The 14,844-nt window shown below is 46.1% G+C and overlaps 1 protein-coding gene across 1 annotated transcript in view; it reads right to left on the bottom strand.

Moving 5' to 3' along the window:
* Positions 1 to 14,844, bottom strand: part of TLDC2 (TBC/LysM-associated domain containing 2) — a 72,673-nt gene that overhangs the window by 14,959 nt on the left and 42,870 nt on the right. The window contains exon 4 of the mRNA XM_059733330.1: positions 4,518 to 4,619. Within this exon, the coding sequence (XP_059589313.1) occupies positions 4,518 to 4,619 (102 nt within the window). The remainder of the gene's footprint in view (positions 1 to 4,517; positions 4,620 to 14,844) is intronic.

Raw genomic sequence — 14,844 nt, forward strand, 5'->3', positions numbered from 1 at the left:
TCTGGTCAGCTGACCAGAGACAGGTGCTAGGGGTGTTCATCTAAGGACATGGCACTGGCAGACAATGTTATTTGGGTCAATCTGGTATCTATCTCTTAGTAGACCAACTGAATAGTTAGAGAAATATATCTTAGCAAGCTTTCAGGTTGAAAACCCTTTTTCAGGCTAAGGAAGCACCTGCAGTTGGTGTGTGTGTTCCTGGATGGAAGGAATAGTAAAGAAGCCAGAGGCTGGCATGCAATGCAAGCAGAAAAGCCAGTTAGTGAAAGTGGAAATGGAGGTGTCAGGGGGTGAGAGAGACAGACTGGGGTAGGGGGAAGGGGGATGTAGCAGGTAAAAGTGGAGAGGTACCTGGGGAGTCAGATGTCCGGCAGGTTGTAGCGTGTCATAAATCCAATGTCCATATTGAGTCCATGAGTTTCTGTACCTAGGAGGCTGATGAAGTGAAGTTCATTGACCTGGCCAGGCCACCTGCCTTTCCAGCACGCTTCATATTAATCTTTCCTGTGCTGGAAAATGTGTCTGTTTGTGTAACTAACTAATAATATACGTCTTCTTCTTCTTCTTCTTCTCCTCTGATGTATGACTGTGTCTGACTTCTGTGTTGTGTTTACTGTTGAGTGTGTAACTAAAATAATATCTCTTCTTCTATGACTGTCTGGCTTCTGTGTTGTGTTTAATAATCTGAATCTCTATATGACTTCATCTGTGTTGTCTTTAGTCTGTATGTAACTATAACTAATAATAACTATATATAATCTCTTCTTCTATGACTGTCTGATTTCTTCTGTGTTGTGTTCTATTTAATAATACCTGACTTCTTTTTCTATGATGTATGTGTTTGAGTGTGTGTAATGTATGTGCTTCCCTACACAGTGATGGATCACACTGCCAGGGAAAACATAGCTTTCTTTTTAAAAAGTGTTGGAAAAATACCAAGCAAGAACAAATATAAATTGAAAGAAATGGATTGGATACAGATAAGTAGAGGGATTCTAGTTAGTAAGGTATATCCAATCCTTTCCAAGAACAGCAAGTAGCAGGAGACTGACTAGGTGGGAAGCCAAGCCAGTCCAGTACCTTTCAGATGCTGTTGCTCAGGCAGAAACAGCTCACAAAAGGCACAGAAAGCATGCAGACAGAGGCTTATATTCTGTTTCTATATCCCTCCCACAGAGCACTGTGATTGGAAGGGGACTCAGGGAAAGATCACAGTCACTAGCCAGCTACAGATGTCAGTCTTCCCCCCCTCCCCCCCACTCCCCGTCCCTTTTCTCAGTTTCTGTTCCCTTGAAAGACTGCCTTCTGAATCTCTGAATCACTGAATCTTTTCCAAATTGATTCAGAGCCTCTGAATTAATTCAGAGGTTTTTTTTCTTCTTCCAATTAGATTCGGGGATTCAGTCTCCAAATCAGGCCAAATCTTCTCTGAATCAAATGCAGACTGAAGCTTCACACACCCCTAATTAGAGTCTCCCCACCATCAAGATCTGCTCTATTTGGGAGCACCTTCCCCAACAGTAGACTGCCTCTTCACCCTCTCCATTCATGTGAACCCAGTGCCATCCAGTTCTTAGACTGTGACTCCTCATATAACCCTAAATCAATATTACAGAGGTTCCTAGCATGGCCACAGCAAAGAACTGAATTTTTTGTGGAAAACTGGGTTTGGGGGCTTTGGACTAAATGACATTTTCTCCAGAGTCTCTGATTTCCATGACAAGTGTTAATATGTTATGAAGAAAGAAAGAAAATGAAATCTGAAATTCTTTCTTCTAAAATGCTCCACTGTACTTCATAGGGAGTCACACTCCACGTTCTTCATGCTTCTATTCTCCTCCCTATACTGTCCCTTCTGGATGGGCTGCATCATTTCCGGTGATGTACCATGGACAGGGACTTGTCTGATACATCCTCCCTTCAAAAAGGAAGTACTGCATCTTGAGAAACATAATCTGACTAGCGAGCCTGGTCCAGAGAGGAGAATGCAACCAAACCACAGCTTGCAGGATGTACCAATGCTTAAGCCTGAACAGATATGTTTTGGTTTCCAGCCAGGAAGCTCCCAGCTTCCATTGTAAAAACTCCAATGTTTTCTGATAGTGTTGGAGTGATCTTGAGTTATTCTCCAAATAGTTCCTTAGAACTTCCTGGGCTGGGCAGGTGAGGGGGGGAGGAGTGGACATAATACCATATTAGTACTTAACCTTCCCCCATTCTCCTACCACAGAACCACACTGAAGTACAGAAAAACAACATATATCATACTCAAGAGACTGTCTGCTCATTCTAAAAACACCAGCCACTGCCAGGACAAGGCCAGAAATGTACACTTTTCTGTATTCACTGTGAATAAGAGCAAGATTCATGATGTGGCCTGTGAGTGATGGGTAGGTGGGTGGAAGTTAAGTGCAAGAAGAGCTGTGTATTCTGGCAAAGGAGTAGGAGGAGGGAGTAAGCAGAAGAGTTCCTAGGTGGCATATTGAGATTTCCACATGAGCAACCTCAGCTCCAAATCAACAAAAGTGTTTATCTAGGCTGAGGGATTCCCAAGTTTGTATATAACCACAGAATCAATTATCCCCATTACTCCTGGTATTATCCTTATCCCTTCTTCCTCTTCCTGGACTCATGGGTTGCTTCTGGCTCCAGTCAGTCTATGGGAGAAGGAATTATTCAGCAAACCATAGGTTAAAAACAAACAAGGAAAAAAATCTCAGCCCTGGTGCAGGTGGGGAGAGTGGGGCAGCTTTCTGCAGACAGAGCGTTAATACCAGCTTACACCAGAACTGAATACAGCCTCAGATAGATGTTTTAAGGTTTTTGGACAGCATAATTCAAGCCAGGGATTGAGACAGTGCTGCTAGCTTTGCAGGGGACACTAACTATTGTAGTTTTGACCTACATTACACACACAAAGTCACTTTAGGACTGCGTAGGAAAAAGGATGGATCATCTGACACTTGAGCCTACTCCATGGATTCCTGTACTGAGAATAACTTGATGTGCTCACTAAGGATGTGCTGTGCCTCGATAGCATAGGGCTCATCTGGCCTCACTTACTTCACCAGACCCTGACAAAACTAAGATGTGCAACTGGAAAGTTAGTGTGCTCCTTCCTGTCCTACTCAAACCAGCAGCTCACATGTTCTGTACCTTTGTGATGCTTCTAAGTGGCCCAAAGACAAGACTTCCAGGTTATCCCATAGGAAACAGCTTCAAGAGGAGTCCTGTCTCAGCCACGGCAGGATGTACAGACCCCTGGGAGTGCAAAATAACCTGATTCTGCCCATTGTTTGTAATAATGTTTAGCAATTTCCAATAATTAGATTCTAAATTATTCATTTACTTATAATGAATTCAGCAATTTAATTTCTATGTGGAGGAATTACCTCTTAGCAATTATTCCTGCTAATGGAATACTCCTGTGAAGGCAACGGCATCTTGAGGATGGGGTTAGTTCAGCAGTGATGTTGTGTGGTCATTTTTAGATAGGCTGACAGAGGAACTGGAGAAGCTCTGAGCTCAGACTGTGTATTTGTAGGTTGCCAAAGGAGGGGTCTGAATGTAATTATGTCAAGAAGTAACTCCCATTGGTTTAGTGACCCCCAGCAAACAGCCTGTGGGACCCTGCGGAGGCTTCCTTTCCTCCAGGCTCTCAGGAACAGCCACTCTGGTCAAGAAGCCTGCTTAACTACAGTAATGGACCCTGCCTGATGCAGACTAGCTTTGCTCCTACCATTCATTCAGTGTGCAGCAGAGGGCAGCTGTATTTCAGTGCAGGGGGCTTGGTGCAAAGCTGAGCAGAGCCTGGACCCAGCATGTTGCTCCCCTGATCTTAAAAGTATTTGGTGGGGAAAGGCAGGGAGAGGTCATGTCAGGGGAGGCACGTACTTAAGGATAATTCCTTTTACACTGATGAGGGGTTTGGCAGCATGCCCCCTCCTCCAGACAGGGGGCATTACCAGGGGGCAGTGCCTCTGGGCCCCATGAACTCCCATTACTTACCCACGGCACTGGGCAGGAATGGGCACTAAGGGATAAAGGGGGATCTTAGTGGAAGTTCAAGAACTGCACAGGCCAGGCCCATTACTTGCAGAAGCTAGCCTGGTGTCCCTAGAGCTGGGAGAGCCTCCAACAGTTAGTTTCTGTCACTTCTGGTACTATGATAGAAAACAGCTACCAGCATCAGAGAGTGAAATAAGGTCTTAGGTGAAAAGGGAAGGGATATCTCACTTCACCTTCTTGGTCTCCCCACATAGCTGAGTAGCTGACCAATCCAAAGCTGCTGCTCTGGAGCAGGAAGGGCACCGTGACACATATCTGGAGAGGAGGGGGAAGCAGAAATTCTTGGGATTTTGCTCTCTACTTCTGAGCATGAATGTACCCCACCTCCCCATGGGCCCAAGCTGTACTGGGCCTTAGCCAGCAGAGACTTCTGTCTCCACTCTTCAGTAACAGTCACTGAGAGGCACAAGCTTATTCCAGACTACACATACACAGAATATGAGCATCACCTTCACCTTTAACTCTGGGGAGAAGGAGAAGAGGAAAGTCTCCCCTGTACCATAAAAGCTGCTGCTGACTCGTATTGAGGTGGAAGAAAAGGCCCCAAACATCTGGAAGGGAAGCAGAGGAGAGAAGGTAACAGTGTTGGCAGGTTCCATGCTTTTATCATGTCTTGCCACGTTTGCTGTTTTCCATAAAGACCCAGCTTTGGCACTCGTGGAATTACAGGAGAATCATCAAGGCCAAGGATCCACTTAAGCCTAACAGCCCATAAGACCAACATGATTGAGAAATGCCATTTTTTGTAGCCACCAATAGGAAAGGGAGTGATCTGACCTCCATCATGTCTATCTTCCTTGGAATCCCCAGCTCCAGTGACTGAAGACCTATCTATACCCAAGTCAACTGGGGGTGGCCTATAGCACAAGTCTGGAGCAGAGATCAAACTCTTTTCTCTGTAGCGTGGGCAAGATGTCTTAGCCATTCTGCTCCCATGTGCCTTACAGGAGAACTGTATATTGCAACATTTAAAAAATACCAAGCAGGCAACAACAAATCCACATTTCTAATTTTTAAAAACCTCATAATGCCAGGGATTGGCAATACTGCAATTACTACCCACAGGCTGTGACTGAGGGGGAAGGGCTGTTAGCTCTCTGTACCTCTCTGGTATCCCATGGCCACTGTGGCAGGCTGTGTACATCCTACCTGTTCCACCAAGCACAGTATATCCAGGCTGCCCAAGCTGCTGCATCTGTTTCAGAATCTTAGGTACCAGTAAACACTTTCACCTCATAGCCACTGCCAACACCATGGCTCTTACCATTCCAGGGAAGAAGATTTACTGAGTGGCTGCAAGTGGTATCAACCAGGAGAAAATTCTGTGGCTGTAACCATAACTTTAGCCCAGCTGAAAAAGCACCTATGAGCCAACCAACTGGATCAAGGTCATTACCAGCATGCTTACAAGGTGCCTGGCTCTTGAGCTTTCTCCTTCACCAAGTGAAGGGCTAACTGCTGGCACCTGCAGACATTTTCTGAGGGGGTTACTGTCCTCTGCACCAGTCAGATAGTGCCATAATGGTGTAATAGAGTGTGGCCCCCTATGCACACTCACATTCATGTTCCAGTGCGCCACTGCTGTCAGCAGGCATCAAATGTAGGTCCTCATAATTCACTGCAGCTGGTATAGAGAATGGGGTCAGCCAAAAGAAGGTGACACAACACACAGTGAAGCCAGTGATTAGCCAGGGTTGACCCAGGAAAAGGTGTGATGAACTCCAGAGCTGCCTGGAGCAGTGCTCAAAAACCAGGCACAGGCTAAAAGTGGGAGAGGTCCCAGACAATTGGAGAAGGGCAGATATAGTGCTCATCTTTAAGAAAGGGAAGAAGGAGGATTCAGGGAAATACAGACCAGTGAGACTCACTGCAGTCCCTGGAAAGATCATGGAGTAGGTCCTCAAGGAATCAATTTCTAAGCACTTGGAGGAGCAGAAGGTGATTAGGAACAGTCATCTTCGATTCACCAAGGGCAAGTCATGAGTGAACAACCTGATCACCTTCTATGATGATGACATGGCTCATGACAGCTTACCCAAAGTCCCTAAGTGGCCCTTCAGCCCAAATTGCCCACCCCTGTTCTACAAGATAACTGATTTCCTACATATGGGCAAAGCAGTGACCTTACTTTATCTGTATTTAATCAAAGCCCTTGACACTATGTCTCATAGGAAAGGTATGGCCAAAATGGAGAGGCTGGGGCTCAGGGCTAGTCATGAGGTAGATAAGGAGCTGGCTCAAAAGATGACAGCAGGTTATTTTGAAAGGACAATTATCTAACTGGAGCGTGGTTGCCAGTGGTGTTCTGAAGGGATTGATTTTAGGACCTCCTGTGTTTAATAATTTTATTAGTGACCTTGGTATTAGAACTAGATGTATCCCAATAAAATTTGAAACTGACACTAAGCTGCAAGGTATTGTCAATTCAGGAGAGGACTGGATTATTATATGGAAGATTTAGATAATGTTGTTATAAGGAGCACAATAAATGGTATAAAGTTTAACAATAGGAAGTGCAAAATCATGAACTTAGGGACTAATAACAAGGACTTTGGCTGTAAGAAGTGGTACACAGACAACCAAGGAAGAGAGGGACCTGTAATGTCAGTCAACAATAGGATGACCATGAGCTGTCAGTGTGATGCAGCTGTAGGAAGTATTAGGCAGGGTATTTTCAGTAGAAATAAGGAAGTGTATATATCACTCTACAAGGTATTATTAAAACCCCAGGTTGGAATTTAGAAGCAACTATCATGTTGGCAATCCCATGCTTCAAGTCTGTTGCTGATTGTCTGTCAGGCCAGGAAGAATTTCTCCCTCATGCAAGGGACAGGCTTTTGGACTTTATTTTTCTGTCTTCTTCTGAAGTACTTGACATTGGCCAGGCTATGATAGGGGGATAGGGATGGACTGGAGAGTGCTGATGCTTGTGCTGGTACTTAAACAACTCAGAAGTTCCTGGCTGGAGGTTCTCAACAATAGCCAAATCTGAGGACAGAACAGGATTTTTCCTGTAAGTCAGAGTAGCACGCTGTGTGGAGATGGATGGAGACTGCCTTCCTCTGGTTAATATATGCTCAGAAGATCCCATGCTACTTCCTCTCCCATTACAATGTGTTATGTCTCAGCTCTGTGTTCTTGGGGAACCCTGGCACGGGATGCAGCCTGTCTGACTCACAAAGGACTCACCCTCCCCCCCCTCCTCTACCTAAACGAAACTGATTAAGATGCAGTGGGAGACCCACCTAAGACCCTCCAGATAAGGGTGACCAGAGTGAAACAACTGCCATAGGTCTCATTTGCATCCGAGATGGAACCAGATGACCATTCATTTACATGAGAGATGGAGACCAGACAGCCTGAAGCAGAGACTGCAGTGAATTCTGGGATCAGAGAAGCAGGGGAGCACTTCATGATGGGGAATCTGTGCTCCAAATGCTAATCAACCCACATTTACACACACCCAGCTCAGCATTTATCAGACCAGTTCTAATCTGGATTTACAAAGGACTTTCCCACCCCGACACACACACACACACACACACACACACACACACACACACACACACACACACATACACACACCCTTCTAAGTTTAACAGGCATCTCGGGCCGTACATTCCCCGGTTCCACTATGGAAGGCTTATTTAAACTTGATTGACTAAAGCTCGGTTGCCGGGTTAGGGAATGCTGAGGCAAGAGACCGAGTCAGAGGGGGTATGGGCAACATTTGAACAATGGTTAAGGGTTCATTGCAGCATCCAGCCCATTGGAGCCCTAACCACAGATGTTGTCATACTTTTCCCAGGACGACTGGTGGAAGTCCTCCTGCCCAAAGTTTATGAACACTCCAATAATTGCCTTAAGTCTGTTAAAAGACTATAGTAAGATCTGGAAAAGTCATGCTAAGCTGAGGCTTGTTCACAACAAGTAAAAATCCAAAATCCTGATGCTGCAAGCTATCTATTGTTTCTGAAGAAACCATGAGATATCCCATCAGTATATCTGCTATCCATAGGAATTTCAAGCTGGCTCCCAAATGTCTGGGTACTCCCTAACCTTATGTGTTTCCTGATTATCAATCAATTTCTTGAGATGTTCCAAACCAGATAACCCCTTGTCAAGAGAAAAGACAATGATTTACACTATTGAGAATGCTTTGAAGCAGCTGAACTGAGGGTATAAAAATCTGTAAAAAGCAGCAGTGTGTGTGCTTCAAGAAGAAAAATCGTGTGCTGACACCACCCGCTGTTGTTCTCGGGACGCTGGAAGAACATATCGTTTCCCTTCAAGGATTGTGCTACGAACTTTACCTGTCAGCTTTGAGACCCAAGTGCCTTGGACTGGTAAGATCCCAACGCTTGCTCTCTCTCTCTCTCTCTCTCTCTTTTTTCTCTCTAGGCATAGATTTCTGAACCTGAACTGTACTAGTTAAGCTTGAGCTAAGTTTCCCCAAATACTTAGTGAAACCAGGGTAGTATTGTAATTGTTTGTGTTTGTTTTTCCTTTACATGTCTATTACTATTAGTACCATTATATATTTCATATACTTAGCAATAAATAACTTTTATGGTCAAGCTGGTAGTAACTGGGTACATTTTTCCTTCTCTACTTCTCCTTCCTCACGTGCTCTGCAGCAACGCTTCTTGTACCTAAGCTAAAGATTCCTGTGAAGCCCAAAAATACTGTGGGGTATGCTCATCAAGAAGCCAAAGATTGGGATGTGCTGAGTTTGAAACACATAAGGGGATCAGCTTGTACAAGCTGATTGACCCAGTTTGACTAAGACGTGTCCTTATGAACTGAATGCTGGCCCATGAGGGTGTCAGCTGGACACCCAGCCGGATTCAGAGGGATTCTGTTTACCTGTGTGCTTGTGTCTGTCTGCAGTTTATTGTTGCTCTGATGAACTGATTCTTGGCAGATGAAGGTGTCAGCCTGTCCATGGTGATCAACCCAGCTGGGTCAGGCATGTCACGTTAATCTGTGTGTGTTTGTGTGTATGACTGATATGGTGACTGGAGGAGCCCAGCCCCATTGAAACTGAGTCCTGCAAGATAGCTCCATTGTGGGGGGTGAGGACTTGCAGAAGGGAGATATACAGCTCCATATAGAAACACAAGTAACACAAGCAGCACATTGACAGAATTACCCTAGAAACGTATCCCTTAAATGAGCACACCCCAAAGTAATGGGTAAACCTGGTAATAAATGGCAGTACCCTCATTGCTTATGCTGTTACCTGCAGAATGCTATAGCATATTTCTGACTCTGTGCCTTGTAGTTCTGTGCAAAGGGCTGAAGTTTCAATTTTGGGTAGAATGGCTGCTAGACAACAAAGGGAACTGGGGTCAGTCCTATTGAAAGAGGAAATATTCCCATTCTCTGTGGCACTGGGAAATTACACTTGTATAGATGTGCTGCCAGTATTTAGTATCAGCAAAGCAATCAACAATAGCAGGCAATCCAAAATGTCTGAAGTTGCACTCTGCCAACTACATCTATTAGCATCAGCACTTCTGGTGGCATCTACTCAACCTTGTGACAAAATACTGAATTGCATGCATCTCAGGAACTGGGTTATTCTCTGAGCTCTGCTCAAAGCATGCAGCTGAATCTAGACAGTGACAACAATAGGCAAGTGTTGAGTGTTCTGGGTTCTAGCTTCTGGGATCCTTGTTTGCCAGGAGACTGTTCCAAAGCTGCCTCTTGCCATTTAATCAAGGATTAAAGGAAACCACAAAACAGTGTTGGATGGACACCTTGATCCTTCTCCTCCCCCCTACAGCTGCTATTGCATCTACACACTGGGAGTGGCCCTTTTCCATCTTTGTGCTTCTTGCCATTCTAGAGAAAGAAGATATTTTTTGTATTAAATTTAAAAAATATACATGTGACTGAGATTCCCCATTTACTTTGTATCATTACCAATTGAGATTTCTGGGATTTAAGGGGTTAACTTGTTTCCTAGGACTAGAAAGGAGTCACATGGGCAGTAGGCAACTTGGTTGGTATGAGTGAACTCTAAAGGGCTGCTCACTTATGAATAGAGTGAGCCAGGAGGAAAAGGCCAACAACTAGGCAATACCTGTCAATGATCAAGTGAAAAAGAACAGTGTGATAACCCTTAATATAGAGGACCAAAGCATGGGAAATTAATGGATTTTATGATGATATTGACATAACAGATGCCTCTCAATTCTGGTGGAGGAAAATAAATAGGATGTTGTATTTTCCAGGTGCAGACTACAGAAGAATGATAGAGTAGTAGGTTGTATTGGTGGGGAAGTGGCACTTTATGTTAAAGACAGTATTGTATCAAATATGATAGAAATTTTACTGGATAAGAAAGCTATCATTAAGTCTCAGTGGATAGAAATTTAGTGTCTAAAAAGGAAGAGTTTACTTTTGGTGTGTGGCAGTGCACTTGCAGTGCCTACCACTTTAAGGGCTGAGTCAGACAGCCAGCAGGTGTTTGATTGCAGCAGCCATTTTAGAACACTGGTTGCCTATATAAACACAACAGTTTACTATTGGCAGTCCAGGCAGAAATACTATCTGGCTAAGCTTAATGGAACATCTAGCAGGTAAGAGCTAGAGGCTTTTGGTTCTGGGCATGACCTAAATCTGCATCCTGCTGGTGAAGGGTGGCCTGGTGGGGCTCTTGGTGGCATGGGAGTCCCCAGGAGATGCCAGGCCTGTTACCTCCATGGTGAAAGGTGAGGAGGGGTGCCTTAACCCCAGCCCCTATCTTTGGGTGGGCTTTGTGGGTAGTAGTGGGAACCAGGCACAGCTGTGGCCACCTGAGCACATGAAAGAGGTTTGAGACCCTGGGGAGTGAGTGTAGTGGGCCTAATTATTAGTGACTCCATTTGCTAATGGAGTGCCACCTAAGCATATCGGGGTGGCCAACCCTGAGGCCCTGAAAGAGGGTGGTGTAGTAAGGCCTGAGGGCAGAGTTGTGTGGCCCTGCACAGAGTAGTGTTGAATGGGAGTAGGCCTGAAAGAGTGTATGAAGGGGGCCTGAGTAGGGCTGAACCAGGAGTAGGCCTGAAAGGCAGTCCCAGGGGCATGTTGAGTAGGGCCAAACTGGGAGTAAGTCTTCTCAATCTGCTACTCATGAGCCTGGCCCCTGCACTGCTCTTTAGGCCATGTGAAGACCCCAGGATGAGGCATGGTATAGAGTTCCTAGAATGATTGTAGTAGGAACCCCAGGAGAGGGGAGTAGGCCAAGATATATATCTCTGGATGCCTGAGGCCAAAGTTTTGGCCAGAGGCTGAGTAAGAAGGCTCAGTCAGAGAGGGAGGGGTGAGTCCAGACCCTGATAAGTCCTCCACTGCTGGGAGGCTGAGTGTGGGTCAAAAGTAAGACCTGTAGTTGAGCGCAATAACCTGCTGCTCTTGGGGGTAGGGAGTGAGAGTCCCTATGAGACCTTGGAACACCAGTTGTGGTGCATGTTAAGAACATTGTGTGGATGCCATCTACTGTGGTAGGGGGGAGGCTGGAGCTACAGATGGCACCCCCTGGCATTGGGGCATGTAATAGGCAGTCTCTAGCACTTACTAGCTGTACATAGGAACAGCAGTCATGGCAGGTGAGAAAGGGTGGATTGCCCCATAGGTGGGTGGGCTGGCATAGGACCTGGCCAGCCCCTAGCTTGCCCCCTGTCACATGGTGTTACATTATAACAGAGAACCCAATAACCACTGGGTGACTTCAGTTATCTCCATACAGAGTGGGGGAATTTCACTTCAGGGTGAAATGCAGAGACTAACTTTCTAGACACTGCACATATCTACACGAGACGTTTACTGTGGAGCTGCCTACTTAGTTGTGCAGTAAATATCTCCATGTGTGCCCCTATTAGGGCGCACACAACTAAAAACAAAACACCAATGGCTTCAGAGATTTGTGCGCGTACATGCAGAAGCACGAGTGTAGACTCTACCTGACTGGCTTTGGCACAAGGGTTCTTTAGTGTAGAGGCTGCCTGCTGACTAGTCCCCAGATAGAAGCACACTTGTGCCCCAGCCAGACCCTCCACAGCACCTTGGGCATGGTTGGAGCAGCTCTGGGCTGCTGCCAGCTGCGGCCATTCCAGCCAGGCTCAATGTGCTGCACACAAATAAACTCTAGAGCAATATACTCTGGAGTTGCTTGCTCCTGGGCACATACGAACAGCATGCCTAGGAGCAAAAAAACCTCCAAGCAATAAACACCAGAGTTTGTGTGCATTAGTTGCACATTTAGATGTACCCATTGTGACAGAACCACCCCTGAGGGTTTCCATGGCTCCCCCTAATGGCCAAACCAACCCAGCCCCTCACTCCAGCTCTTTTACTGCTACTCCTTGATGTAGCAGTTATAGCATATAGGGAGACTTTCCCAGATTTTTGGGGTGTTCCTAGCTTACGTTGCCTGTAGCTTCATTTCCCATACTCAGCTGGACCCTAGGTCCTGCTTGTCACTGGACCCTCAGCCTGCTAACAAAATGGTTCTACACCTTGTTCATGCTACTTAGGCCCAAATGGCACACCACTGGCCTTCTATGTGTTGATCATGGTCCTGCAGGCCCAAATTGCCTCAGGGCACTAATTGTGGACTTTTGGTCCCAGCTCCATCTTCAGGCAGTGATGTACCATCGGTCTCTGGCACTCCCTTCCCCATCCTTCTCATAGCAATACTTAAAGTCATGTAATGCGATAAGAACTCTGAAGGGCTCAGCCGGTGCCACCCCCCAACTCTGCCTGCCCGCCCCCCCCCCCCGGGTCAGCATCTGGGGCATGGTCCCCTCCTGCCCCATCAGTCTGCCAGTGCCTTCAGGTTCTAATCATAGCCTCCAGACTCCCCTGATGCCATGTGCATTCCTCACAGGTGTTATTTTAATTTGGTTCACCAACTCAGGCCTTGTTCCCCTGTGGCCTCTGCTCCTTCTAGCTTGGGCCTTGACCCCCTTCAACCTCAGCCCATTTGCTGTCTCTCCCCTCTGGGTCCCTGGCCCTTGCAGGTCTCAAACAGTGTTCCTCAGGCACCTTCCATGGCCTGCACAATGTCCCTGCAGCCACAATCCAGCTACTTAAACCTAATAATACAAACATCAACCTATCAGTCTCTTAACAGACTCATGTACCCCACTTCAAACTTCTATATACTGCAAACCCCTTTCTCTAGGCTTCCAGCTTCCCTCCCCTAGTCACTTCTGCAGGCACAGCTCTTCATTGGGGGGGATCAGGGCCTGACCACCAGTCCTGACTCAGGGCTGGACTTTTATCTCCCTGAGCTCCTCCTATTTCTGGTCACATGGGACCCCTTAATTTCCTTACTGAGCCCAGGGGTGCTCTCTTAGCCTGTTCCTCTGTTACATTTTGCACTGCTGAGCTGCTTGCTTAATAGCTGGCCTAAGCTCAGCTACTACCAGAATGCAGCTCAAGCCCATGTTCTCCCTCTAGGAGAAACAGGTGCATTGGCCCCTGTTACAGATGCAGAGGGGCCACTCGAGACTTAATGCCAAGTAATGCACAGGAATTTAACTACTGTGGTATGTGTGAGAAACCTGGAGGAGAGGAAGAAGCAAAATAGTCTGACAGTAGCATTTAACCTCAAAGATCAGAGTATTAAAAATAAATTAAGAGGGGAAGGAAAGTGGTTAAAAACTTCTCAGGCAGCATGGGAGTTGCTTTAAAAATACCATATTGGAAGCGCACTTTCTGCTGGGTCCTATGTTTAACATATTCATAAATTATTTGGAAAATGGAGTCAATAGCAAGGTGGTCAATTTTACAGATGACAGCAGGCTATTCAAGCTGCTGAAAAAAACAAAACTAATTGTGAATAACTGGAGGAAGATCTCGTAAACTTGAGGGAATGGACGACAAAATGGCAGACAAAGCTCAGTGTTGGTTAGTGGAAAGGGATGTACATGCAAAAGTATAACCCAAGATGCACATCCACAATGATGGGCTAAACATTAGCTGACATTACTCAAGAGTAAGATCTTGGAATTATTGTGGATAGTTCTCTGCAAACATCAGTCCAGTGCTCAACAGCCATTAAGAAGGGCATTCAAATTTTAGAAATGAAGAATGGAATTGAAAACAACATAAAAATGTTATTGTCAATGAAATCTTATCCAAATGGTATGCCCACTCTTGCTCCTTGAACTCTGCATGCAATTCTGTCACCCCTGCACCCCCGCCTCCCATCTCTGAAAGGGGATAGTAGAGCTATAAAATGGAGAAGGGCAACAAGAAGTGTAGTCAAGGGCAGTGGTCTCCACCTTTGGCATTTAGAAGCAACTCAAGATCTGTCATGCACCACACCCCCTGGTACCCTGCTCCCCAGCAGGTAAGTCTGTGCGGAGGGAAGGGGGGGGCAGATTGAGGGGGGGGAAATATTTTGGGGGGCATGCCTCAGCTGGTAAGTCCTGTCTGGCTGGGGCCCCACTCAACTTGCCCCTGTGGCACTGTCTCTCTCCACGGGGGGATTCAATCTAGCCCCTGCCCCTTCCCTCTCCCATGGACTGACCTGCGGGGCTGGGATGTGTGCATGCATGCACATGACCACTCAACACCCCCCCCCCCCCCCCCCCCAGCCTCAGATCAACTCCAAGATATACCAGTGGATTGAGATCCACTGGTTGGTGACCTAGTCAAGGACATGGAGACGATTCCAGATAAGGAGAGGTTAAAGTGGCTAGGACTTCACATCTCTACTCCAAGAAGAGAAGGGGCTGATGGAGGTCAATAAATAAATTAAATAAAAATGATGAACAGAAG

Source organism: Alligator mississippiensis, chromosome 9, assembly GCF_030867095.1.
Source record: "Alligator mississippiensis isolate rAllMis1 chromosome 9, rAllMis1, whole genome shotgun sequence".
Taxonomy (NCBI): Eukaryota; Metazoa; Chordata; order Crocodylia; family Alligatoridae; genus Alligator; species Alligator mississippiensis.